This window comes from Malaya genurostris, chromosome 1 (assembly GCF_030247185.1).
Source record: "Malaya genurostris strain Urasoe2022 chromosome 1, Malgen_1.1, whole genome shotgun sequence".
Taxonomy (NCBI): domain Eukaryota; kingdom Metazoa; phylum Arthropoda; class Insecta; order Diptera; family Culicidae; genus Malaya; species Malaya genurostris.
Window position 1 is genome coordinate 109,155,713 of NC_080570.1, and position 26,660 is coordinate 109,182,372.

At 36.1% G+C, this 26,660-nt stretch overlaps 1 protein-coding gene across 1 annotated transcript in view; it reads right to left on the reverse strand.

The window, feature by feature from the left end:
- LOC131425378 (doublesex- and mab-3-related transcription factor A2) overlaps window positions 1–26,660 on the reverse strand; it is a 70,763-nt gene that overhangs the window by 39,055 nt on the left and 5,048 nt on the right. The window contains exons 2-4 of the mRNA XM_058587217.1: window positions 19,604–19,705; window positions 19,328–19,529; window positions 19,169–19,246 (exon numbers count right to left, since the gene is read on the reverse strand). Of these exons, the coding sequence (XP_058443200.1) occupies window positions 19,169–19,246; window positions 19,328–19,529; window positions 19,604–19,705 (382 nt within the window). The remainder of the gene's footprint in view (window positions 1–19,168; window positions 19,247–19,327; window positions 19,530–19,603; window positions 19,706–26,660) is intronic.

A 26,660-nucleotide genomic window follows, 5' to 3' on the forward strand; every position in this document is an offset into this window, starting at 1 on the left:
AGCTTCGATCTCAAACAAAATTCATGACAGTATATTTTAACCATATGTCACAGGAAATCAACCCTTCAAGATATATTCCTATCCGTGTCAGCCTCCTAAATGTCCCTGACTCAACTTTATTTTTCGATACATCCATGCAGCGCGAAGTGCGTGGAATCCCGGATCATCTACGTTCGACGGAAATCCCAAAAATATTTTCAAGTAAGTTCAGGCATATTGACTCTGAGAAAATGTTTTACACGGACGGATCGCGAATTGAAGAAGCGACAGGGTTTGGTATGTTCAACAATAATGTTTCGGCCTCATTTAGGCTTCAAGAACCTGCATCTGTTTATATAGCAGAGCTAGCAGCAGTTCATTATAGTTTGAGTGTAATCGTCACATTAATTCCAAACCATTATTTCCTCTTCACAGATAGTCTGAGTGCAATTGAAGCCATTCGCTCAAACATGACTGGCAAGACTGAACCGTTTTTCCTGGGCAAAATAAAACAGTGCCTGAACGACATATTGAACAATAATTATCTAATCACTATAGTCTGGGTCCCGGCTCATTGCTCCATTCCTGGCAATGAAAGAGCCGATATTTTAGCCAAACGTGGTGCTATTGAGGGTGAAATTTATGAGAGACCAATTGCTTTCAACGAATTCTATAGCTCGTCTCGCCAAAGAACACTTGCCAGCTGGCAAGCTTCTTGGGATAAAGATGATCTGGGTCGGTGGATGCACTCAATTATTCCGAAAATATCGACAAAGGCATGGTTCAGGGGACTGGATGTGAGTAGAGATTTCATTCGTGTGATGTCCAGACTCATGTCCAATCACTACACGTTAGATGCACATCTCCTTCGAATTGGGCTCTCCGAGACTAATCATTGTGCTTGTGGCGAAGGTTATCGAGATATTGATCATGTCGTTTGGACATGCGTGGAGTATCGTGATGTCAGATCTCAACTAATAAATTCTTTGCGTACCCAAGGTAGACTATCCAATATCCCGGTTCGAGACATTCTTGCTTGTCGTGACCTTTCATACATGAAACTTATTTATCATTTCATAAAGAAAACTGAAGTTTCAATTTAATAAAGGCCCCTTTCAAGACTTAGTTCTGATCCCAGCTGCGTCCATGAGTTCAACCAATAGCTAAATTAGAATAAAAATAATGTAATGATACAAACAAACTCGAAACAGTTTATGAAATTATTAACAAAATGTCTGAAAATAACAGCTTATTTTATAATTTATAGAAGTTAATCGTTTGGTTCAAATAATATTTCCGAGTAGATTTCATAATTAAAAACGAGTTACCTAAGATGATATTTAAGTAATAAGAGAATATGTTTTAATAAATGCAAAACGTTGTGACTATGTTAGAATTAAATTAGGATAAGAATATTATGTAAAAGATATGCTACGGCGAAGAAAAACTTATGTAAACTGCCTTAAGAAATAAACGTATTTATGAAAAAAAAAATTATGTGGTCATTCAACCTTGAATAGTGGTATAATTATGTAAAATAGTGATCACGTTTTGAGATGAATCTATTAGTAAATATTCAGATACGTGACAAATTGTAAACCTTGATACGAAAGTGTTTTCTAAATTCACCCTATGCGTGTTTTATTGTAGTTTAGCAATGATATTTAGTGTGGTTATTGCCAGAACAGAATAGTATCCAGTTTTGACAGCTACTCCGATCGTAGCCTTCGAAAAAACAACAAACAGTTCTTTTCGTATTCTGAAATGTACAATTCAGCTGGCGAATCATGTAATTGCTACCTGCCAAAAAAATGTTATGTAATGAAAGCTCTTTACTTGAAATATTTAAGTAAATTATTTGACCAATTTTTCAACTAATTATATACATATTTTCATAAGTATGACAATTGATCGATTCGAAACAGATTTTGAGTTTGTTTTTCCAGCTGTGATGTGAACGGTTTTCAAATTTGTTAGAAGTCGCGTGAAATCACTTGTAAAACAAACCCAACATAAGTTACTGTTCAGTAGCATTTGTGAAACATGACAATTTTACTTGGGTTGTTATTTGGTGGATATTTCTATTTGAATACAGATATCAAAATAACTTAAATGAATACCTAAAAGAAATTGGCTGCACTGTCAACTTCGCTAGTCACATCACACGAGTATCAGTTATGTAATTTTTAATAATTTCAAAGATCAGTGAAGACATTCGTATGATTCCAATTGAACTGTCAAAAATAATTTCAATCTGTTAGTTGACATTGCCTCGTTACTCGTTGTTCATCATCAGTGGAAAGTGAAATAATTTACAAATGCTTTATGTTTTCTCAATCAAAACTGATGGATACACTTTATTTTTGGTTACAGGTGTGATACTCTAAAAGTAAACAAACTCGAACATTAGAAAAGTCGCTCGTACACAAATACAACTGGAAGCGGTGTCAGATTTTTGTTATGTTTAACTCGTTGCCATATCTACGATTTTTCTCTAGGCTGATATCCGGTTATTGGATCACTATAGTAATGACATTCCAAATAAATATGGAAACTTGTTCATTATTGTGATCCGAGCGAATAAAAGTCATTTTTATTGACTCAAAACATACGAAAATGACGAGAAATGAATGTCACTCTCAGCTCCGTCAACGGCATAAGCGGAACAGTAATTTCAAAATTGTGTTTTTTTCATTTTCCCTCTAAGTCAAAATCGTATACGTATCGTCTGTGCAGTGTCGATATTCAACCGAAGCTTTGAGAATCGATAATGACAGAACTCGATTCACAACTATTTGTACCTATTGGTGCTCGAATCGGTTGAAATTTTTGTTTCCGAAGAAGTTTTGGGATGTAATTACTACAATTTAGCATATTTTAGGCTTTATTTACAGCCAAACGTCACAGATTTTCATTATATCTATGATAGAATGAGAATTTAAATTCGATTGATTCTCCCTGCAGACGTAATTTTGGTTTTGTCTTGTCGCAAAGGAACAAGTGACGCGGGCATTGATACTCTCTTTTGGTTCAGTGACAGACGAAAATGGTTCGTCTCTCTTTGTTTGTTTTGGATGCGATCATTTGCGAATGAGACAGTAAAAAACGAGTATAAGGCTACTGGATTAAATTCTTTCATTGAGAATGCGTGACAATTTTAAGCTCTGACTACTATCACTAGGAGACCTTACACGAGGACCAGTAATGTTATTGTTATTAAGTAGTGTAACTATAAATGAACGTGTAAGGATAGCAATTACCAAATCAACAGAAAACAGATATACAGGCTTACATATGAGCTATGTGTAAACTTTTCATCGTGGCGTACACTTGCAGATGTCACCACTTTCATAGCCGCTTTCATAGTAGACACTATTTTGGGTGCTACATTCACTTCACACTAGATTTTTGTTTTGCTTTTGGTTAAGATGACAAGTTTATTTTGTTTTATTTAGATTGAATACTCGTGTGATTTATGTGACATGGAAATAAAGTTCTATTTAACACTTAGAAAAATCGTGTGATAAGTGTTCAAATTGTTGTAATTAATATATTTATTTAACATGCATGACAATTTTGTTATCGCTCCGGAACGTTTTGAAAGATCGCGGCGAATAGTCGAGTAGGTGGCAGTTTGGTTTCCAACGTATAGCAAATTTGATATTTACACAGGATTATGAAAAATTTTGTTAGAGCCTGTATATCTGTTAACTGTGTCAAATCTTAGTTGGAATGTCTTCACCTTGACGGTCAATAAAATGACATAACTGGTCCATCACTGTACGGCCCCATTCACTTTCATTAAAAATAACATTTCTTGATAATAATGACATTACTTGTTCTCTAGTAAGGTCCACTATGCATTCAACTACCAGTATTAATTTAGCAAGGCTCAAAGAAAACAAGAAGAAGAATTCTCTTGCCACATCTTATCTTAGACAAAAACTAACCGTTCTGTGCTGCAAAATACATCATAAGGTTTTTCTATTCTACGTTTCGACTTCAACTCTTCTGTGCTCAGTAGTTCAAATTGAAATACTACTGTAACTTAGCAACTCAACTTGAATCGCCGAGTGATCGAATCGTTCCCAATATCACAAATTATATTTTTGTTCCTTTTTTCATCGAACATGTTTAAATTTTCAGTTCAGAAATCTTCTTTTCTGTTCTGTCCACAGTACGCTTTTGAAAAACAACCAATGAGAAACAAAAACAGAAAGCAAACAATTTCAAATGTCAAACAAAACCCGCTCTCGGTTCCGGTTGAACTCGCAGAAGGATTTGTACTCAAAATTACCGGTGCCAAAATGTTCAGTCCTTCCGTTTTTACCAAAGTGTCGGTGGATGGTATGAGATTCGGTATCCGTTTCTCCTCTCCCGTACTCCAACTCTTCCTCGAAGGTTACCCTGGAGAAAATAACTTCGCTTTCGTTGACAAATTTCGCTACTTCTCGGTCACTTGAGATGTTTGTTAATAAAAATTTCTCTACTCAACCTATGGCCCAAGTGTAGCAAAGCTGTTTGGCAATCAAGCTCGAATTACAGTTTCCGTAGGATCTTTTCGCAAGAAAACGAAAATCGTTCACGGGCCCAGTCCAGTCGTGCAGTAAGTAATGCCCTACGCTCGGAGACAAGTCATTGATATTGAACCCGAAAGGAATAACGAGAAAGGTGAGTTCAAGTGGTCGGATTTCTATTCCTTTATACACTGACTGTATGGAAGGAAGGATATCATTCGCTCGCTTTTTTACAGGATTCAGTTGTGTGGACGGTTTGAGCTGTGATTGAATGGAGGTAACAGAAAAAACGAAATCTATCTTGTTAGGATTTGAATTCTGCTTTCTGATCCTGTGTCTGTTACTGATTTCCTTTCTTTTGAACACAGGAGGGAAGGGGAGGCTGAAAAACGTTTCGAATTTATCTCAAGTGGCACTAAATTGTTGGCACTGTATTAGAAGACGTTTTTCTTAGGAAGGAAATTTATATCTCTGCGAGGAATGGCCTTCGACAGTAGATCCAGCTAACGCATTTATTTACTGAAGTTTAGCTTGTAATTTACCGCAAAATTGCTTATCCACAAATCTCTCAGATCGTTGATTAGCTGTTTCAACTATTATCATATTATCAATCGAACATTAAAATGCAGCATCGATTGTGACTTGGCTCTATTGAAATAATCACTGAATACAAAAATTCTTTCATCGGAACGAAAATACTCGTTACGGATGCACACTTGAGACAACCCCTTTTTATTATTATAATACTTTCAGCTATTGATAGTATCTGTGCGCAAATCCTCCCACCCAGCCCTAATCGAACGGAACAATTCCTGGCGAACCAGCAGAATCCCTTTGCTTCTGTGAATACCCTCTCGGAATTGTTGTGCCGACCACAACCGAGTCGCATATGCTGATGTCGGGAATGGAACCGGAGCAGAGGGTGAAAATATGTTTATATCTTTCTTCTTTTGTATGATCCCCGATTATCCGCACATTGAGTTTGACCTCATGCATTCAATTTTGCAGCCCAGATAAGAATCTTTAACTTTTGCTTTTTATTGCACTCCCTGCTTCACCCTTCGGCCGACGTTCTTCTATCCTCTTGTGCTCTTACTTATACAAGTTACTGCATCGTTAAAAATTCTTTCTAGTTATCATGGGAACATAACGATCTGGTAACAGTGTCGATAGATTTTTGCTGTCGGTTTATAGGGCCAGTTCACTTATTTTCATCTTTCATGAAATTATGATTCAATTATTTGTTTTGACCCATCCGCATTCAAAAAAATTGTTATCTGTAGCAATTTTTGCTCATAGGAATATTCGTAAACCTACCGAGAAACATGTTGATAAATCGTTGATCAGCTGACATTTATCTGATGTCTCCAATGTTTAGACTTTTCGAAGGATCAACGTCAGATAAGACCAACTTCTAGTGGAGCGATTCCCGATATTGAAAACGAGCTATCCGATTTTACATGCTCCGATTTGAACATTTCTTTAGCAGAGCAAATTATAAATTTTGTACAGATGCAGCGATCAATTTAACTCAAGACTGATTTCCGAAAAAGGAGCATAATTTTAGACATGTACTTTCTTCATATCGTAATAATTATGACACTGAAACTTGTGTTAAAATAATGTCTAAAATTATGAAGAAAATTCATATAGATTCCCTGCAGTGTAATCGTAATGTAACTGAGCAGTCCGTGACACTTAAAGCGCCGTCTGGTGAAAAATGGGTGCGTGAATGCTCATAAAATGTATGTATAAAGCTGCCTGCGAATTTCACACAATCACAGTAGCTATTGGAAAAAAGTACAACCGTTACTCACTAGAAGCACTGTCAGTGTCTCCGTACAGTGTGAAATGTAGGTTTACTTGATCTATGCTGAAACGAAGTCGAGGAAATCTATTTGATACTCGTCCGAGTATCTTGAGAACAGCTACTTGTCGTAAAAAGATCACCAAGAGCAAATCTATAGCTTTTGATCTGAGAATTCATATTGTAGATGACCTTCTTACACTAGAAACTTGAATTTTAGAAAACACGTTGTTAAACTGTTTCCCGTTTTCGTAAACGCGACTAGCGAGGATAGACCACAGGTGTTCGATAGGATTTAGATCCGTAGTATAAACTGGCCACTCCAGAACTTCTAAGTTTTTTATATTAAACCATTCTTTACTCAATTTTTAATTATGGATTGCAGCATTATCTTGTTGAAAAATATAATACGGACCCATCAAGGACTCGCATGTTCAATCAAGCTTATCTCCAACATATCTATGTAATCCTCTGACTTCATTTTTAGTGGAAATCCATTCCAATGGAAGTTTTCCACGAAATATAAAAGCCCCCCATATAAAAGCCCCCCACCCCCGAAATTTCGACTCGTTTTAACAATAGCTTCTAAGTGCAAATCATGCCAATAGTAATGTTAGTCACAGGGTCCATCCAGGCTAAATTTCTTTTCATAAGAAAACAGTACGCTTTTCCATTCATCAGTCTAGGTAATGTATTTCTCTGCGAAATTGAAGCGGTTTAAGTTATTCTTCTCTGTTAGAATTTTCCAGTCTTTTGCACCAATTCAAGTTTTAATTGTTCGACAAACCTTGTTGAACTCGTCGTGTTGTCGCTGATATCTTCATCTCAGCACGTATTTTGGATGATGTTTTTTTTATTCTAGCAAATATAGAAATTCTTCTCTTATGCTTCTCCGAAAGCTTACTTTTCCTTCTACGTTTCTCGATACGATCAGGTTTCTCATCTTTTTTGAAAAATCTACCGATAACAGTGTATGATCGAGAAAGCTTTCGACCAATTTCTCTATTGGAGAATTCTGCGTCGTGGTATGCTCAATTTTTCATTTTTTCATCCAACATTAGATGCTTAGATCGACCCATGACTTCTATATTACAACAACAAAAACTGCTTTCGTCACTATTAGAGAGAAACTATTCCTTCAGCTTGATGCAATTACTAATCAACAAATATCTAAACAAAAATCTGTCAAACTTTATCAGAACCAACTTTCGTGTAGGGTGGTGCTATTTATATTTCACACGTTTTTTCATGAACTGGTCAGCTAAAATGCAAATAGTCCATATAATAAGCATCATAACATACATACAAGGTGGCAAGATAGTTTTTTGACTGTTTGATATGTAAATTAGTTTTTCTACGTTGAAGTCAAGAAAAGTATAGCTATAAAACGGGGTGATGCTATTTTAATTTCGCTCAGTGTAGCTTGGTGCTTAAAACACATTTATTATTTTTCAGTGTGCGGAAACGTTTCCTATACAATTTACATTCGCCGTGTTCCAATGAATGATTTGAAAAAAGTGCTGCCCTTCCATCCGTGTAAAACAGCTAGCCACACTGAAGACGTGTACAAAATTTTATTTCTAATAGGAGTAAGTCGATTCTGATTTTACAACCTTTTATGTAGTAAATTTCTGAAATGTCTCAATGGTATGTAATATTCCCGCAAGCGGTTGTGAGGCATGTGATTAAGTTTCTGTCGTGTCAAACTGTAGTTGAATAGTCCCCAACCGCAATACTTTATATTCATTATAAGTTCAAATCAATCTATGATTAATACGAGGTTGACAGCTTTCTTGTTATATGTTCGGAAGTTATAACATGGAAAACTGACAAAACCTATCTTTTAATCTCGGTTCAGTTGAAAAGCAGAATGATTTATGAATATGTTGTAAACTTAAAGCAATGTCAGATTTCCATGGGATGGAATTAGTAATAAGTAGCAAGTAATGAAGTAGTAATCTAAGTAATAACATGAACTTGCTCAATTTATTTCATCCTAGTTTTTCCGGGCTCTTCGAAGCATTCACTACTAATTTTAAAAAATGAATATCCAGTATGTGGAATTAAACTTAATGAAGAGATATCAAAAAAACTGGAAGTAAAACAACGATTTTAATTGCCTATACTGGTCAATGAACTTAATATGATACGTAACGCTTTATACTGATTGTGAGATCAATATTTCAGTAACTCATCTTACCATATCCATTGTTCGAAGACCATTATCCTGTCCACACAGCCAACATTCCTTTCGCTCTAACTTCTTCTCGTCGCTTGCAATTCATCCTATTTTCAATTGCCTCTCGCAATTGACTAATATTTCTCAATTTGGTTTAGGATCGAGATGACCCCAGAAGTTACCAAACTTTAACCGACAAATGTTTAACCGACAGTTGCGGATTACTTGTCAAAAGACAAAATTCCACGGGAGCTTCAAACCCATTTTTTTTAGTTTTTCAGTGCTGCGATCGTTATCGGACAAGGTGAAAAATTCTTATAAATTGTAACAAATTATTCAGAATCAAAGTTGAAGTTATTTGAACAAATTAAAAAGTCGGGGAGGTAATATCAGAGACATAACTGGATTTCGTGAATACGAAAAAAAACTGGCACGCTTCCTTCACACTTCCGAATACCAGCTATTTGATCGATTGTGTGACTTGTGCAAGCTTTTCCTTTTTTTAACTATAATAAAAATATTAATATTATTATTATTATTATTATTATTATTATTATTATTATTATTATTATTATTATTATTATTATTATTATTATTATTATTATTATTATTATTATTATTATTATTATTATTATTATTGTTATTATTATTAATATTATTATTATTATTAATAATAATAATAATAATAATTTTCATCGGTTTTAAGACAATTTTACCTTTCGCAACATTTAAGTCTGTATTTTTCAGGAGAAGTAAAATACAGATTAATCTGTATATGTGGCAACCTTGTTTCGCACGGCATATTTCCAAACGACACCCATACTAGTATAAAGATGTGTTCTACATCAATACTTTCATTTTCGCATTGCGTGAGTAGTCATTAAATGTGTTAGTGACGGTTCAAACTTTGTCCACTTCCATTTTGATAAATCTGATACTTTTGGTACGAAAGAGAAAATTCAATTAACTCTTTATGATCACGACCAAGAGGATCTGCATTTAGATCCGCGATGGTTCTTTGCGTGTACAATGATGAGTTCAGTTGCCCCACTGTAAACGCGGTCTTGAACTATACAACAAAGCTTAAAATTGTCACAAAGTTTCAATGAAAGAATACAGTCCAAGAGCCTCATATTCGTTTTTACTGTCTCATTCGTTAATAATCGCATTCAAAACAATGGAAGAGAGTGGAAGCATTTTCGTCTCTCGCTTCAATAAAAGAGAGCATACAATAATGAATCTTGGTAACGTCAGAACCAGCTTCATTCAAATACAAGAGTTTAATTTTACAATCCAGATATTTCCAAGTTCTTGATAGAAGATAAAGTAATTTTTATAACTCAGTTCATTCTCAAGGATTCAATGTTCCCCAAATTTAGAATTCATAACAAAAGCAAACTAATAAAATACATGTTACCTATACATTTTTTTGCAGCAACAGACTGTTTGAACATATTATAACTTAAAATAACTTGATTTTATAAGAATAACATAAATCTATAGCAAATATATCGAGCTTATAATGCAAATTACGTCTTACATGTGACAAACATACATTAAAAATAGACAAAAATGCATGAAATATATGCCAAATCATTCGTATAAATGTTACATTCTTGGCACTCGTATATGTATAGGACGCAAAATGTAAATTAAGACGACTTCTTTATAAGTATGTGATTCAATACTTCTCTTGTAATATAGCCTTTATTTAGTCGCAAATGACGATAACTACACTGCAAAATACTATGAGTTCTGATCTGGTGATATAACTGATATAATTGAATTTTGTAAGAATGACTCTAATTTATGCGGCAAACATAGCCATCGCTTGATGTAGGGACGAAAAATGCATTTGTTTGTATGTAAAAGTACGCCATAATGCTTGAAATACACATTGAATTAATTATAAACAATATGCCTTTTCTGAAGCCCGTGAATGTCGAGCCATAATTTGATAAAATGGGAGGTTGAACAGTTATACGATATTATTTATCCATACACAATCAGAAAACGTCGGGTAAATTTATATCATACGTAGGTAAAAATGACTTATTTTCACAGTTGATTTGGCACATAATTCAAGCGATCTGATATATTTTAAATGTAGATTCAATTGACGAAATGTCTATTCCTGCTCTCTCTCTCTGTACTTGTTCCAGTACTTTATATACTTGTTTCTATCACTTAAGTACTTGTTGCAGTACTTTCTGTATTTTTGTACTTTCTATATCTGTTCATGTACTTTTTGCTCTTGTTCATCTTGCCTGTAACCACAGTGACGACAGCTGTTCGTTTGGGAGGCACATTTTTAACAGTATCATTTCAAATGAACAAACGGCCTGTCAAATACAATGTAAAGCTAACGAAACTGCCATTGTTTCGAATTAAATGCTTTGATCGTTGCCAACATTACAAAATTAGGAGATTTTTTTGTTTCTAGTTTCAGTTAACAGATTATTTTAGTGTTTTAGTTCTGCTTGGTCTCATCGTTACACAAACTATTTTCTCAACGATTTTTATTATTAAAATTTTTGGTATGATTTTTTTCGTTTTTCGAGTTATTTCGCTATTTAAGAGCCCATGAAAATTCGTTAGTTCGAAATTAAGTGTTAAATGATTTTGTCCAACTGCTATAAAATTGTTATTGCTTTAAGGTGGAAATAAATCACGTTTCTACCTTTTCACCTACTTTCTGTGCAATTTTTACCTATCCCGATCAGCAACGAAATTTTAATCGTGGAGAATTTCTCAAGCTTAACATCTATTTTCTATACCAACACCATCAAAAACATCACCTTAAGAACTATCTCTTTCTGTTCAGATTTCTGGAAGTTAAACCGGTGTTTATTGAGCTCCACATACACAACATCAGATTTTTGAGCCTGTTGATTGGCAGAGATCTCAGCGACTAATAAGGTTTTTTATGCCTAATCGTGGCCTCTTCCGATGTGGGAGTGTGGTGAAATAAAGTGTCTACCACAGCCCGCAGGCGTGTGCCGAAGATTTTATGGTGATGATTTGATGAAAAATAATTATCATCCTCAGCGTAAACTGTTCACCCTTGCCGTGAATTATTGAGAGAAAAAAATAACAGAGGGGTCGTCAATGCTATGTTTACTTAAAATAGGGATCTTTGCTATCAGTCTGTAGGGGTTAGGGATGGCATCAAACGTACTGAGCAAAACCCGTAAAACACCAAAGAACCCATCATTGCACTACTTACCGTTACAGTTGACTTGAAACCACGTGCTTATAAATTGTTCGCTAAATGAAAACATTTGATCTACAATTATGAGAGTTGTTTTTGCGGTCGCCATTCCCACACAAACTTCTTGCATTTTTCGATAATCCTTTGGAATATTATTTTATTTGGCTGATTACTCGTACGCATAGTCAGCAGACTGCCTTTGCTTCGACCCAAAAAAGTAATGTCACAGAAAAACTAGTGAGCAGTACTCAGGTAGCAGGTCTCACTTCAACTAATAATTTTAATACTTGAAATAGTGGTGAAGCTGAGATTATTAAAAGCACGGTTACCCTAATTGAGGATTTCATCGTGTATCGTATGATACTGAAACATCTGACTATGTGATTTACGACTATATTATTTATTATATGATGATAAAATTCTACATGACTTGCACCTGTAATGTGAAATACAGGGCATAGTTAAATGTATATGTACATGTAGAATCCGGAATCACCAAAAGTATGTACTAAATCATGTAACAAAAGATCTACATTACGTAAATCCAAAAATTAACACACCGAATCTGCTGCAGTATGGAAAAAACATTCGATCAATTATTTCTGCTTCTGCTCGATAAAACACACTGTATAACATTATGGCAAAATTGTGGTGCAAAAATAATCACCGAAGCGCAATATTGTTTGCAAGCTGGTTGTTTTTTTTCTACTTCTTCTCGGCACAGCAGCCAAATAAAAGCCTAGGCACATTTTTTTTCACAGCTTGCTGCCTCCTAATGTGGGTACCACCATTTGATGGTTGTTATTTCTTACACGACCTCACACAGGCCGAACTGTCGGTAGGTACCTGAACCCCCAGACTCAAGTAGCTTTGGAGTAAGCTTTACAATGCACCAAACATACCTGCACACTCCACCCTCCCCAACCACCCACCTACACCGACACGGATCCCCTCGAGCAAACCCCGTGTGTGAGTGAAGTAGTCGCGTGGAAAATGCACCCACGATTATGATTATTATTATTTCGATTTTGAAAGCGATAAAATAACAATCGAACGGAGTTCAAACTTTCAGGTGGCAGGAAACCGCGCTAGACTACCTTTGAATCTGAACTACTTGAATCTGGGTGTAATTATTTTACATGGATGACTTGTTCCGTAATTATGGCTTCGTTCGTGTCGATTTGATTCATCACCGATATTCAGAAAAATGGAAAAACCGCTTTTCGAATTTGTATGAAGTATAGTTTTTGTCAAATATATTTAAGTCGCTCGCCGCACGAATTAAATGGAAAGCATTTTTTTCAAGTGAGTTTGAAGGTTATTCAATACATCATCCGTTTGCCTATAGTGATTGAGGGTTTGATAATCTTGTCTCATTACTTACATCGATTTTCACGTTAATTGCAATTTCCATTAGTTAGTAGTTCTAATAACTATAATCGATTCGTAAGCGATTGATGACGGGAATGAAAAAAAAACAAAATTTTGCTCAAAGTACTAGGCTTGTGCTTTTTAGTTACCTTGATTCGTGTTTACAGTGCTAAACAAATGAATGATCCATATGAAACACTTCGTGCATGCATGTCATGGTTGTCATTGTTTCTTGTACTTATTAATGTTAGCTTATTTGATGCCCAAATAACAAACACTACATAAACTTTAGATGAATGAGGAAATCGACTCATGGCAAACGTGAATAATTCATTTTTCTCGAATTTAGTAAGAGTAACTCTAGCAATAACAACTGCTGTACACCTAATCCATTTTTAGCACCATTTTCCATAATTTTAAGTTTTGGACATCCGAATGAGGCATTTTAACTTATTTTGCACATTTAACCGTGTAGAAATTATTTTACCCGGCGTACGACCGTTAGTAGGTTAAAGTCGAGTATAAATAAATGATATATATTTATTTTACGCTCTTTACTTCGCCGCTTTTAGCGACGGTATAAATATTTTAATATTTTTCCAGAACCGGATGTCAGATTCAGATGAAATTCAGGAATTCTATATGGAACTACAAGACCTTTCATTAGAACCGAAGTTAGCGAAAATCGGTCAAGCCATCGCTGAGAAAAGTAATGAGATCCATTTTGAAATATGTGACCACTATTTCCGGTGCTTCCGGAATCAGAAATTGGGAACCTGAATAGCCGGAATCGGTTTGTTTGGTTGTATAATGATAATGGTGAGTTTGCTCAATAAATACGGAACCGGAAAATGGATCTGAATGAAATTTGGCAGCTTTGTATGCGATCATGAGACCTTTCATTTGAAATTAAGTTTGATAAAATCGGTTCAATGCATAGGGCACTGGTCTTACAAGCCAGTTGTCATATGTTTGAACCCTGACCTGGAAGGATTCTTAGTGTCAGTACTAGCCATGCAATGATTCTGTACGCTATGAGCTGCGAAGTATGATGAAACAGAACGGTCAAATTCCACAGAAGGAATGTAATACCGGGACTTTGTTTGCTATCTCTGAGAAAATAGAGGAAGTAGTTTGAAATAGGAATTTTTACACTAATCACCCTGTAATTCTGGAACCGCAAGTCGAATCAAAATAAAATTCAGGATCTTTGTATGGGACAATTATAACTTTCATTTGAATCTAAGTTCATGAAACTAGGTCTAAGAGAAAAGTGTGTGCAAAAAATGTTACATACATACATATACACACATACACATATTCAGACATATATGAGAAAGGCAAAACACAGAAAAGAGACTAGAGTATACATAAAAAAGAAACTTATAATGTTAACAGCACATACAACTAATACGGTCACATGGTCCAAATATTTCATTTACATTTTTTTACGTTAGATTCATAGAGATGAGTAGAAAATAACTGCTATTTCAATGTTTCTGATGATTCTTCTAACTTCTAGTTTGTCTTATGTATGAGAAGATCTTATTATTTCTCATAGTCATTATTATGTTTTTCAGTGAGGTACTAGTTGTTCATTCCCAAAGGCACGCAAACTCCCGCGAAACATATAACAGATCGGCTGAAAAGTTTGTATCGTTTCTATGAGAGGGCGCAACTAGAATTAAATCCATTACATTTTCAGTTAGTACCAACCTTCAAAAGATACGTGTATAAATTTGACAGCTGTCTGATTATTAGTTTGTGAGATATTGCATTTTGAGTGAAGCTACTTTTGTTATTGTGAAAAAAATGGAAAAAAGAAATTTCGTGTGTTGATGAAATACTACTTTTTGATGAAAAAAAGTGCCGCCGATACCAAAAAATGGTTGATGAGTTTTATCCATACTCTGCACCGGGCGAAGCAACAATTCGTAAGTGGTTTGCAAAATTTCGTACTGGTCATATGAGCACCGAAGACGATGAACGCAGTGGACGTCCAAAAGAGGCTGTTACCGATGAAAACGTGAAAAAAATCCACAAAATGATTTTCAATGACCGTAAAGTGAAGTTGATCGAGATAGCTGACACCCTAAAGATATCAAAGGAACGTGTTGGACATATTATTCACGAATATTTGGATATGAGAAAGCTTTGTGCAAAATGGGTGCCGCGTGAGCTCACAATCACAATGTCACAAGTCGATGAAAACCATGCTGAAATTGAACGAATTGGGCTTCGAATTGCTCCCTCATCCACCGTATTCTCCAGATTTGGCCCCCAGTGACTTTTTCCTGTTCTCAGACCTCAAGATAATGCTCGCTGGTAAAAAATTTAGAAGCAATGAAGAGGTAATCGCTGAAACTGAGGCCTATTTTGAGGCAAAGGACAAATCGTACTACAAAAATGGTATCGAAAAGTTGGAAGATCGCTATAATCGCTGTATCGCCTCTGATGGCAATTATGTTGAATAATAAAAACGAATTTTGGCAAAAAAAATGTGTGTTTCTATTAAACGATACGAACTTTTCAGCCGAACTGTTATTCTGACAAAGTGCAGTAAAAGGACAAAACATCCTCAAAACGGTTAATGTGTGATCGATTGCACTTTCCATTATTAAGATACGTTCTACATGCATAACGCATTCGTCGTTACTGTTGAAATATTAATCAAGTTCATTAGAGACAGTGATCATCATAAATAGCTTAAAACAAATTTTTTTGAGATTTAACGAATTTCAAACCGTATTTGCCATACACAAGTTATATATTTATGATTCATTTATTGTATCAGCTTTGTTTTGATATACTTCGCTTAAAGCCGGAAACGAAGAATTATAAACACTATAAATCACGGCACCAAGAGAGACAATCAGGACTGGGAACCCATTAGAAACGTATTGGGTTGGGAGAGTTGAAATGCCAATATTCTACTATTAACAACACGCGGACAAAGGAAAAAGTCTTCTCCCCATCTATTTTAACTAATCTACAACAACAACGGATTTCATTGCAACTGACTCATAGGATTTAGTTATTTAAAGAAGATGAAAATTTCCTTGCCCCTTTTTACTTTGTTATACATTGTCTAACTAATTGTGTTCAGTGGTGAAGATCGATCAGTCCATAATGTGAGGCGGTGTAATAACACAGTTGTTTTGCTACAATAGATGATAGTACCACGTCATACAGCATGTTACTGAGCATTGTCATAAAGAAAAATTACGGACTGGTGTCTGACCGTGCTCAATTGTGCAGTGACATCTTCTTGTATCTGAAGCTTCACGCAATAAACGATTCAATTCGTCAGCCAAAACTTTTGGCACTAGGAGCACTTCTTGTCTCAAGTAGGTCGTCAAAAGGTGAGATCACTAAGTGCTCACAAGTTCCTATCTCATGCCTCTCCGTGTGTCTATAATGACATTTGGTCAATAGAACGGCGTCGATTGGGTGCTATTGCATTCTGCGTCAATAGCAGAATGAGAGGGTGCGAATTTGTTTGTATGTAATAATTAATTTGAAACGTGAAAATTTGTAAAAATCTTTCAAATAGGTCAATTCATTCGGTTTGACGTCCTATTCCTGATGTTTAAACGGAACGCACTTGGTGTTGTTGGTTATAACTTTAGGCGTGTTTCTGCTACGATGGTAATTTTTGCAACATAAATTCAAGCGTTATGTGTGATTTTTGCAACGATGGTCATTTTTGCAACATAAATTCAGTGAAAAGTACGACGAACTTCTTTTAATCAGAATCATTAACAATTAAAATATTATGGTTTTGTAAAACGACGACGCCTAAAATAACGTGTTGCGTTCATTGCTTCAGTTTTGATTTTGTGTTTCAGAATTTAAACACTTAAACGAACTGCATGAAAAAACACGTGTGAATCAAACCTCTAAAAATGAAACTCTATGTCAAATTCTTGCAAAAAAAAATCGTCTTATTTATAACATTTAGGTGAATCAATACAGCCAGGCCCGTACCCAGGATTTCGTTTCGGGAGGGGCCCAAAGATAAAAAAAAAATGTTACTGAAGACTGCTTATGTAGTTAATTCTCGGTGTGCCCTGTACGGGTGATTTTAACATACACTTTAAACTTTTCCACTAGAACTGGTATTGTATTATATTATTGTCTGAAACCTTCTAAATAATTATATATCTGTTTTTGATTTCGGGAGGGGCCCGGGCCCCTTGGGCCCCCCTCTGGGTACGTGACTGAATACAGCTTATGTTGTTATATCTATGAAACAAATTAATCAAAGTGGTTGAACAAAATATTTTTTCTAATTTTCGTTAGATGGTGTTCCAAATTCACAATCGAGTTAAACGCTAGCTTTCGGAATATTATTCTGTTGTTGTTGGTCACATCAAATATTTAAGAATACATTCAAACAATATGAAACATTGATGTTTGTCAAATGAGAAGCGTAGCCGTGCTTAGTCTCTTATGCTCTCAATTTTCGGTTCATTATCTTTACTTGTATATTATGTTTAATTCTCTATCAGCCGGTGGGTAAAACAACACGATTATTAAATGAACATGCTTCAGGATCAAGTATACATTTTCAGTAGGTCTTGCTTTTCAATGTCTGCTTTTTGCTTTCCCGTAATCTATTAATCTATCACATCACTTGAGGCAGAGGGCTCAAAATGATATCCGGTTAGAAAATTAGAGTTACGAGCTTTGAGAGAAATGCATTCTTCAAGTAACGCATTTTCGAACCATGATTAATTTTCATGGGAGAAGAGTTATTGCTCATAATTTCATGATAAGCTAAAATGATTGGTTTCATGATTTTCTAATCATGATAGCAGTAACGGATTTCTTTCCGTGAAGGGATCGAAAGTCTTTCTGTAATGTTTGAATCCATTTGATGCAAACATTTCATTTAGGCGGGGCTTATCGATGGAACGGTGTCCTCGGAACTCGATTTGCTTTGTATACGAAATTGTTCATCGGAATTCGAGTGAGTCAACACCTTCCTGATTCCTGAGCTAAAGTTATTTGCATGTATAAATAAAACACAAGGAAACATTTTTTTCTGCAAACCGCATCCAGGATATTAGGCTTTGGGATAGATTAAACATAAGGAGCATTCTTTTCTCAAGTGTAAAAATCACCACTGAATGGATCTTGGAATTGATCCGGTAGGGACTAGCTGAAGTAAAACATAGCGTCTAATAATTAGAAATGGGACGAAACATCTGAAGCCATTTCATTGATACCACAAAGGACTACTTTATCAATGGAAATGAATTTGTGAGAAACACAACAAAAATGAAATCCACAGGTGACGCAAATCGCTACGTGGAACAATTCATAAGATCATAATTCATAAAATGACTGACTTTTACAAAAATGATTCAAATATGTGTCAAACGTACCCCACCTTTCAAGCAGGCGTGTAATTAGCAGGTTTTAGCACTTTAAAATATGCCAGAAGCACCTTTAGTGTCACACATATAGAAAAATTCGTTTGCAATAAAATTAAGTACGGAAAACAAACACACTTATCAGTACTTGACTGATGTCCGGGTAAAGCATATGATCATTTCGATGCTAGTTTGCGTAAACAGTGTTCATATGGGCAATGTAGCCAATTTCGTTGAGTAAAAAGTGTATAATACCCACAAAACCCTCACACTTGACTATAGAAGCCTATAAAGGATTCGCCAATTGATATCCTTCTTTACAAACTTTAGTATGAATCTGCTGTGCATTGCATTGGTGTGGCAATTCAAACTTCGAACCTTTCTTTCGTCATGCCGACCAATTGTCATATTTACCCAAACGAAACTCCCATTGTCTACTTGCAACAATATCACAAAATGTGCTTTTGTGTAGCCTCTGACTCGAGTGTCCTCCACCATAACCATCTGGTTTATGATGTCTCCAATACACAAATATGAATATGTCACCATTATCATTACCTATCAATTTGAGCGTTATTATTTTTATCTATGTTGAAATGGATTCACAGTGCGTCACTTGACAGAACGCAACACTAAGCACTGCTCATCGAGTGCCATTAATCAAAATTGTACAGTAGCTTGAAAGTGTAATAATAAATTCATCGACCATGTTCTGGCGGCACTTACCGGGGCTGTCTGGTTCACTCTGATCTGGTGAATAGGCGGAGTTGATGCGTTCCGGTCGGAGCCGGGGGTTTTCGGTATCTGTTCAAAGCAAGAGCAGAGTTTTGAAACATAAATTATTGTACAGTGTGCTCTTTCCGAGTGTCACAACAGAATTATTACCTTCCACTGTTCCGTAGCTTCCCCGATTGCCACCATCGGAATCATTGGGCGGAGAGGGTATCCCCGTGTGGAACTGTCCCACCGAAGATTGTCCGTTGCTGTCTGGCACCGGTTGACCTACCGAATGAACACCACCGGTATACAACAGTCCTAGGTCACGCACTTCGTTTTCTTCCTGAGCTTGCTGCCGACGTAAGGCCACCTGGGAAGAGAGTCACCAATCGATTGATAATCTTGAATAATCCTTAAATATCAAGAACAAAATGTTAAACTTACCTGAGCCGCCATCACCCGCTGTCTTTCGGCGATCAGGGTGCACTTCGCACAGACGCAATCTCGCCAGCGGCAGTACCGTTTGTGACCTTTCAGAGCGCTTACCTGCGGGCAAGACGAACAGAACAGGGGAAAGAACGATAAAAACAATTGAGAAACTTATTCATAAACTGAAAATCTACAGAAACACCTCCCCAACTACACGGCAGTACGGCCGGAGCACTTGACGGTGCCACGCTCCACGCTCCTCCAAGGAGCAGTGTCAATTGTTTAAATTTTAATTAAATCATTATATGGCAGTTGAACGCCAGGAAAATTTACGGTGCACTGGGTGCAGCGCGCCACCGTACTTCGTTAACCTGCGTACTAAACTTTACAATGCGAGGAAATTCTTGCACTTCATTCTTTGGAAAAAGCGAAACAATTGTCGAGCAGAAATTCAAAAGGGGTACAAGTTTAACTTTGAAGAAATCGCTGTTCGGTGCAAACAAAGAAATATCACAGTCGGATTATTCGCTCTGATTTATTTCAACTGCGTCACAAGACTTGCGTGTCCTGTCGTCCTTCGGCAATCGAAAGAAAGTGCTGCGAGTAATCGAGTACGCAAACACTTCCTAGGTCATATGGGTGTTTCGCCTTTCTCAAACAAGAAAGGTTGTGCAATCACTTGAAAATACCAAGTGTCTCAATTCGTTGAGTTGCGCTATGTCTGTGTGTTTGTTTTGTTTTTGCTAAGGAATATTAATAGGGTTTGGAAAAATTTATAAGTTCTTTTTAAAAATTGCTATTTGTTTTGAAAGAACTTCATATCATATGAACACTAGCTATGATTAAGCAACCGGGATCTGCTAATATAGAACAAACATTTTTTTCGCTTTTCCTCTTCGGACCATAAAAGACATTGTCAAAGGCAGTTCAATTTGAATAATTTGCCAATAGTTCAAATTGAATTGTCAAACTGCCACATAACGGTTCAATTTGAGACGTCAAACAGACGTAAAATTTACTCTACATAAGTAACACTTTTAGGCTCTATTTACCGTAGCAGTTGAAAAATGCCGTTGAGTGGAAGTTCATTAACCAAATGTCAGTTCCCTTAGAAAATTGTTGTGAGTAGAAAGATGATTTGTCTTTCTCAATAGAAATGATACAGAATTGTACGGAAACCATATTTCCATCGGAGACCCGGAGACTCCTTTTATAAAAAAATGACCAATCCAAAGTCAAATATCAAAACGAGAACAAATCGAAATCTGATTACGATAGTAACATCAAATTGAAACATTAATATGATTTCAGTACATCAACTTTCCGATGAGCTGAAAGCCTGAGTGGATTATTGGTGTCAGTAGGATCATAGTACTAGCCATGCTATATTCTGTACGCTAAGAATCGGCTGCGAAATCTGTTGAAACAGAAAGACCAAATTCTACAAAAGGAATGTAATGTCATGACTTTGCTTTACTCATCAACTTTTCAATTGATATGAAGCTCCAAAAATGAAAGTAATAAAGGCAACAACTTAATGAATGCATTAAAATGGGACCAATTTCACAAGGCGATACAAAAATGCAAAATTAAATTTCAACGGAACAATTATTCCTTCAATCCTATGTTGCGTTTTACGAAAACTCTTCGACTTCCTGTGGCAGTAGCCCGGAGGACCAAAACCGTGATCCATTAAAATAATTTGTTAACATTTATGCAGCTTTTACACCAATAATGCTTCATATTTGTGGTCACAAGATTATTGGTGTATTAATATGACACCTTGGTTGGCGATCTTCGGTACCAGTTATTCCAACTCCTTTGGCAATCTCTTGGTCTCATTCTCTTTCGAGGCGGCTTGAACATTCCCATCTCGCTGATCGTCAGACATAGAAGGACCTTCTGCATGAAGATAATATGGAAAATTCATTTGAAGTCACCCTTCTCCTTCAGGTGGGGTACGTCTGGGTCAGTTTTCGTGTACAAATTAACGTTGAATGATTTGACTATTATTTTCGATTGTTGCTTTGACCATTTTTTACTGTGCTTCCAGAAATCGGAGATCGGTATGGTAAAAGTGATTGTTTTTTCGTGCATCAACTAACAAGTCCTTTGAAATAGATCAATTTACTTCTACATAATTCGTTCTTCTTTATATCGTATTCTTCAAAATCAAAATTCAGTTCATGGAATTAAAAGGTCTTTTAATACATAAGACATACAAAAATCGGTTTCTAAAGTGATTATATAGTATTTCTACATGAGGAAAGCAAAAACACAAAACATCATGCTCGGTTTGGTGAGAAAATACTCATAACATTATATTTTTTTTATTTAAAAGATATTATTATTCAGGCCTATTTGCGTACAAGCTTTACGTGGCCGAATTAGCCGATTTTTTAAATAAAGTATTTTTTGAAGTGGATCTCGTTGTCACTCTTTTTCTAGGAGGAGAAGAGCTTCCATTTCCCTCCTGCGAGGGTTGAGGGGCACTTTGTTCGTGGCTCGTCTCGTCCTCCATTGTCGCATCGGTGGTTTTGTAGTTGATTTACATTTTCTTTTCGTTTTCCTTGTTGTTCGCAGTCTTGAGCTCGTTGCTAGTTGCTGTAGAAGCGCCTTGTTGTACATTGGTTGCTGTTGTTGGTTGGTTTGATGGTAAAACAGGAGTACTACGCTCACTAGTTTTCGTTGTTGGGCGGTTGACCTTGTCTTTGGTTGAAGATGTTCTTTTCTCAGTTTCAGTGCAAGGTTTACCGTAGTGTACAGATTGTTCACAAAACTGACATGTAACCAGCTGATTTTCATAGGTAATCAGCGTTTTACACGGATGTGTCCCACCTTGACCACAAATGATATAAGATGGAATTGCCTTACGTAGTTGCATACGTACAACTCGCACGCCATTCCGAATGCCTGGGAAAAAATTTCGCCATACTTCCCTTTCGATGGAAAGGATTTCACCGTACCGAAACTTATTCTCCCGAACGAACTGATCGGTGGCCTGCGTACTTCTATGGCATTGTCCACCATGTGCACAGGAATTTTGTATTTAATGTTGTCACACTCAACGCTGTGCACCTCGTTATTAACCGAAGCGAATGCAATTGCATCGCTTTCACGTTTAAACATAATGTACAAACAGTTAGACGCCTTGTTGAATTGAATCTCAGTTACATTATTAGCGTCTAGATGTATTCGTTCTTTAAGTAAGATTTCAATTTCATTTGCTGCTGGTCTAACTTTGCAACGCTTGAAATCTATACAAATTGAATTTGGTCTTGTTGGCCAAGTTTCAGGCTTTGTTAAATCGTATTTGACCATTCCGTACACTCTATTGTTCACTGCACTGTATTGTCTTTGTTTCTTTTGCTTCGACCGCAAACGATTTTCGACTGTGTTGGGAGAGATGCGAGCACGAACTGACATTATATTGAACGGTATGGAAAAAATCATTGTTTACGAAATTCGACCCATTATTACATTCAATATCTCAGATGTCAAAACTTAAAGCTTTTTCATAGCAATACTTGAGTAGCTAATTGGAGCCACCTAAAACATAAATTTGCAATTTGTCTATCCCTAAGCAGTCCATAAACTGTATCGAAGATATCACTCTCAACAACAATTCTAATTCCTATGGCTATAAAAACTTCATATGCTCACTAAGAAATATTTTATCAATTTTTTTAAATTTTAATTTTAATTTTAATGTCTTACTAAATCTCCATTATTTTGAGTCACAATAATTTTAAACATTTGATTGCTCTTTAGTGAGAGAATTTTGTGTTCCTGAATATTCTTTCCAAAATTCGAACAACCACAACTCTGGGCCAAAGGCGTATTCTGTTTGTTGGTTCTACAAAATTTAATGCACTTCCTCTTGACATACAACAAATCAACATCCGTACCATATTTAGATTTAGATTGAAGCACTACTTTAGACAAAGACTAAATGAAATTTTTATACAATAAGCGTAAAGTTTAAACAATCGTAATCTATCTGTATATCAATGTTAGTTAAACGTCAACAGTTTTCTATTATTCAATTTTAGATATTAAAAGTGGATCCCTTAGAAGGAAACTTATTTCCACTGGGATTCCACATCAATAAATTAGTTAATTGCACATCTTAGAATAAATTGTTTTAATCTCAGTTCTTCTAGTTTTGTTGTTAGTATTAAAATTTTGCCAGTATTAATGAACTGAGATTAGTTGCGTCCATTACCAGGAGACTTTTTGTTGAGCTTTTTGGTGTGGGGGAGTGTGGTGGGGCAATTAAAAAAATAAAATTAAAAAAATCACCGACGTTCTAAATCATCATGTTTCAGAGATATATCGTAATCTGTCTTCTATCAGACACAATCGAACGCTCTAGCACCGCTTGGCGAATGAGTTCTTAACTAACATATTCTTCATAGTGTAGACCTTGACGTCCCGAACAACTTTCCACGGAAAAAAAAAATTTGAAAATTCAGGTTCTGAACTAGATCATTTTTCACACTAACTCCATATAGTACATCGATTTCGCATTGATATTTGAAAGACTTAGACAACTAGTTTGAAAACCCTATTCTTCCAAATAATTAGATCTTCACGAAATATCCCATTTTATCAGTAGAAAGAAAATGTATTACTTAATGCACATTTCGAATTAATTTTTCATAAAATGATCCTAAATTTGAAGTCCACACAAGAAATAAAAATTTGCTATAGACAGTATGGTTCTATCTGTGAACAGATAGAATACTCATCCTGAGCAACTTGCTTTTGCGTTTTTAAAGAACGACTGAATATTCTGTAAGCTCGGACGTAAAGGAGTGACGACTGTCTAGAATACTAAACATGAACAAAATATAAACAAATATGTGCTGTTTGCAAAAAACATTTACTCTGTCACCGAGAATTCCCCAAATATTCAGACCATCAGTTTTGAACGTAAATAATCACATTGGGATAAATAAAAATGTTGTCTTAGATGTTAAGTTCGAATAAGTGATGCAAGTTGCAGGCATCTTGAAAAATTACAATGCAAAAATAACCGATAAAACCATTGGCTGTGGAAGATAGCAATGAGAAAATACCTTTTTGTCTTTCTCCGTACAAATGTTATAGTGACGCTAAATAAAACCTGCTCTTGCTTGCAGCCTCGCAGACCCCTAGCATTATATCCCAAATAGAGCCGGCGAAACGTGTTAAACTCAGATGAATGATTTTTTGTAGCAGAGGGAGTGACCCACTATTTCGAAGTATTTCTCAATTCTAATGAAAATGTCATATAAATACAACATATTATAGTTTTTAAACGATTTTAGTTATTATTCCGAGTTACGAAAAATATATTCTTATTATGATTAGTATTATTAAAACTATCATTGCTTTTCGCTCGAAATTAGTAATTACCCACCTTTGACACCTCTTCCACTTATCCTGATCCCAAGTAGCAATAGCAATTTGTTCAAAGTTATATCAGATGTATTCCTATCGATTGAGTTACTCGCCACTTCTTAGTTGCACTTTTTATTAAAATACTACTTATGAAACCTACTTGCTGATATATTCTACAATCAGATTGTGGATTATTCTTCATTCGATCTCGACATTTTCCTCGATAATTTAATTAATAAATTTTGAATTGTACCCACAAGTGGAAAAATCAACCAAGAGCACACTTTTTCTACCCGGTTCTAGTCTATAGTAAACGAATTACCAAACAATTGCTAATCGTAGGGATCCTCATTAGATACGGATCAAATTTACTTTCAACGTGTCAAACACCGGTGATGGAGCATTGTTTTGAACTTACTTGACATTCCGTTTGGATCTTCGCTTTAACGTTTGCATTTAAAAAAAATTGGCAAAAATTGTCCAATTTTTCATTTTTCACCCGCACTGAAGAAAATACCCATGCAGCATTAATCATAGTAACCCATGAGTTAGCACACAAATTTTGAAAGCTCTAGTAATAGAACTATAGAAATGATGGAAAAACGGTACCCCGCTGCCTCGAAAACGGATATCGTGCGGCATTTTGTGGATGCCGGATACGCCCGTTCCGGCATCTACATCTTGACACTATTAGACAACAACCAGAGACGATCCTGAGCGACAAGAAGCTAAAAAAAACGGAAGAGGAATGGAAGTGACTACATCGCTACAAGTATCTGCCGAACATGAACATGCACGTCAGGAAACGGAAGTCGCGTCCACTGGTTTCAGAGAATGACGCAGCGGCAGTGGCTAAATAAGAATGCCAACTCGATTTTCCCGGATGGTAAAACTAGCAGGGGATTGGATTGCAACGACTAGCAGGGCACCTCGTATTTTACATCCCCAACGAAGTAAGTGAGCTCCGAGGTGAAATTCAGTTCCCTAAGAGGGTACTGTTGTGGGTGACACTCAGCGATATGGGAATGTCAAAGCCGCTTTTCTTTCGCTCCGGACAAGTCCGAACGGGAAGATTTAAAGTACGAAATGCCTGCCGGAAGTTGCGTCGTTCATAAAAAATACCATAAGAAGACGGTGTTCTGGTAGGAACTGGCGTCCGCCCATTACTCCAAGAGATCGTTGGAGGAGATGGAGCGGCTGAATACCGATGTGGTATCTAAGTCGGCGAACCCGCCCAACGTCCCCTAGCTGCTACCCATCGAGATTTTCTGGGCCAACCTGAAGCGTGAGATCTACTCCGACTGGGAAATTTATCAAAATCAAATATCTATTGGCATTTTTATCACCATCCGAAAAAAGGCCATTTTTTATGGTAAGCGTTATTCTGGTTCTGCTTTCAAGCACATCGAAATTGTCAACCACACCACTTAAGCCTATCCGCGTTAAATTTCGGACACTTTTCTTTCAGGGTAGATTTTTAATAATCTCACAGATCGCTGAAACGTTTGACTTATATGACAGCAAAAACTCCAGTTTATTTCGTGGTATAACATGTTTACATTTTCTACGAACGGCGGTAAAATCCGACATTGTCGATACACGATCTTGCCAAGAAAATAATACTACCGTAATGTACGGTGTTTTGTGTGTGGAAATTACTTGGAATAATAAGATTAATAATAACATT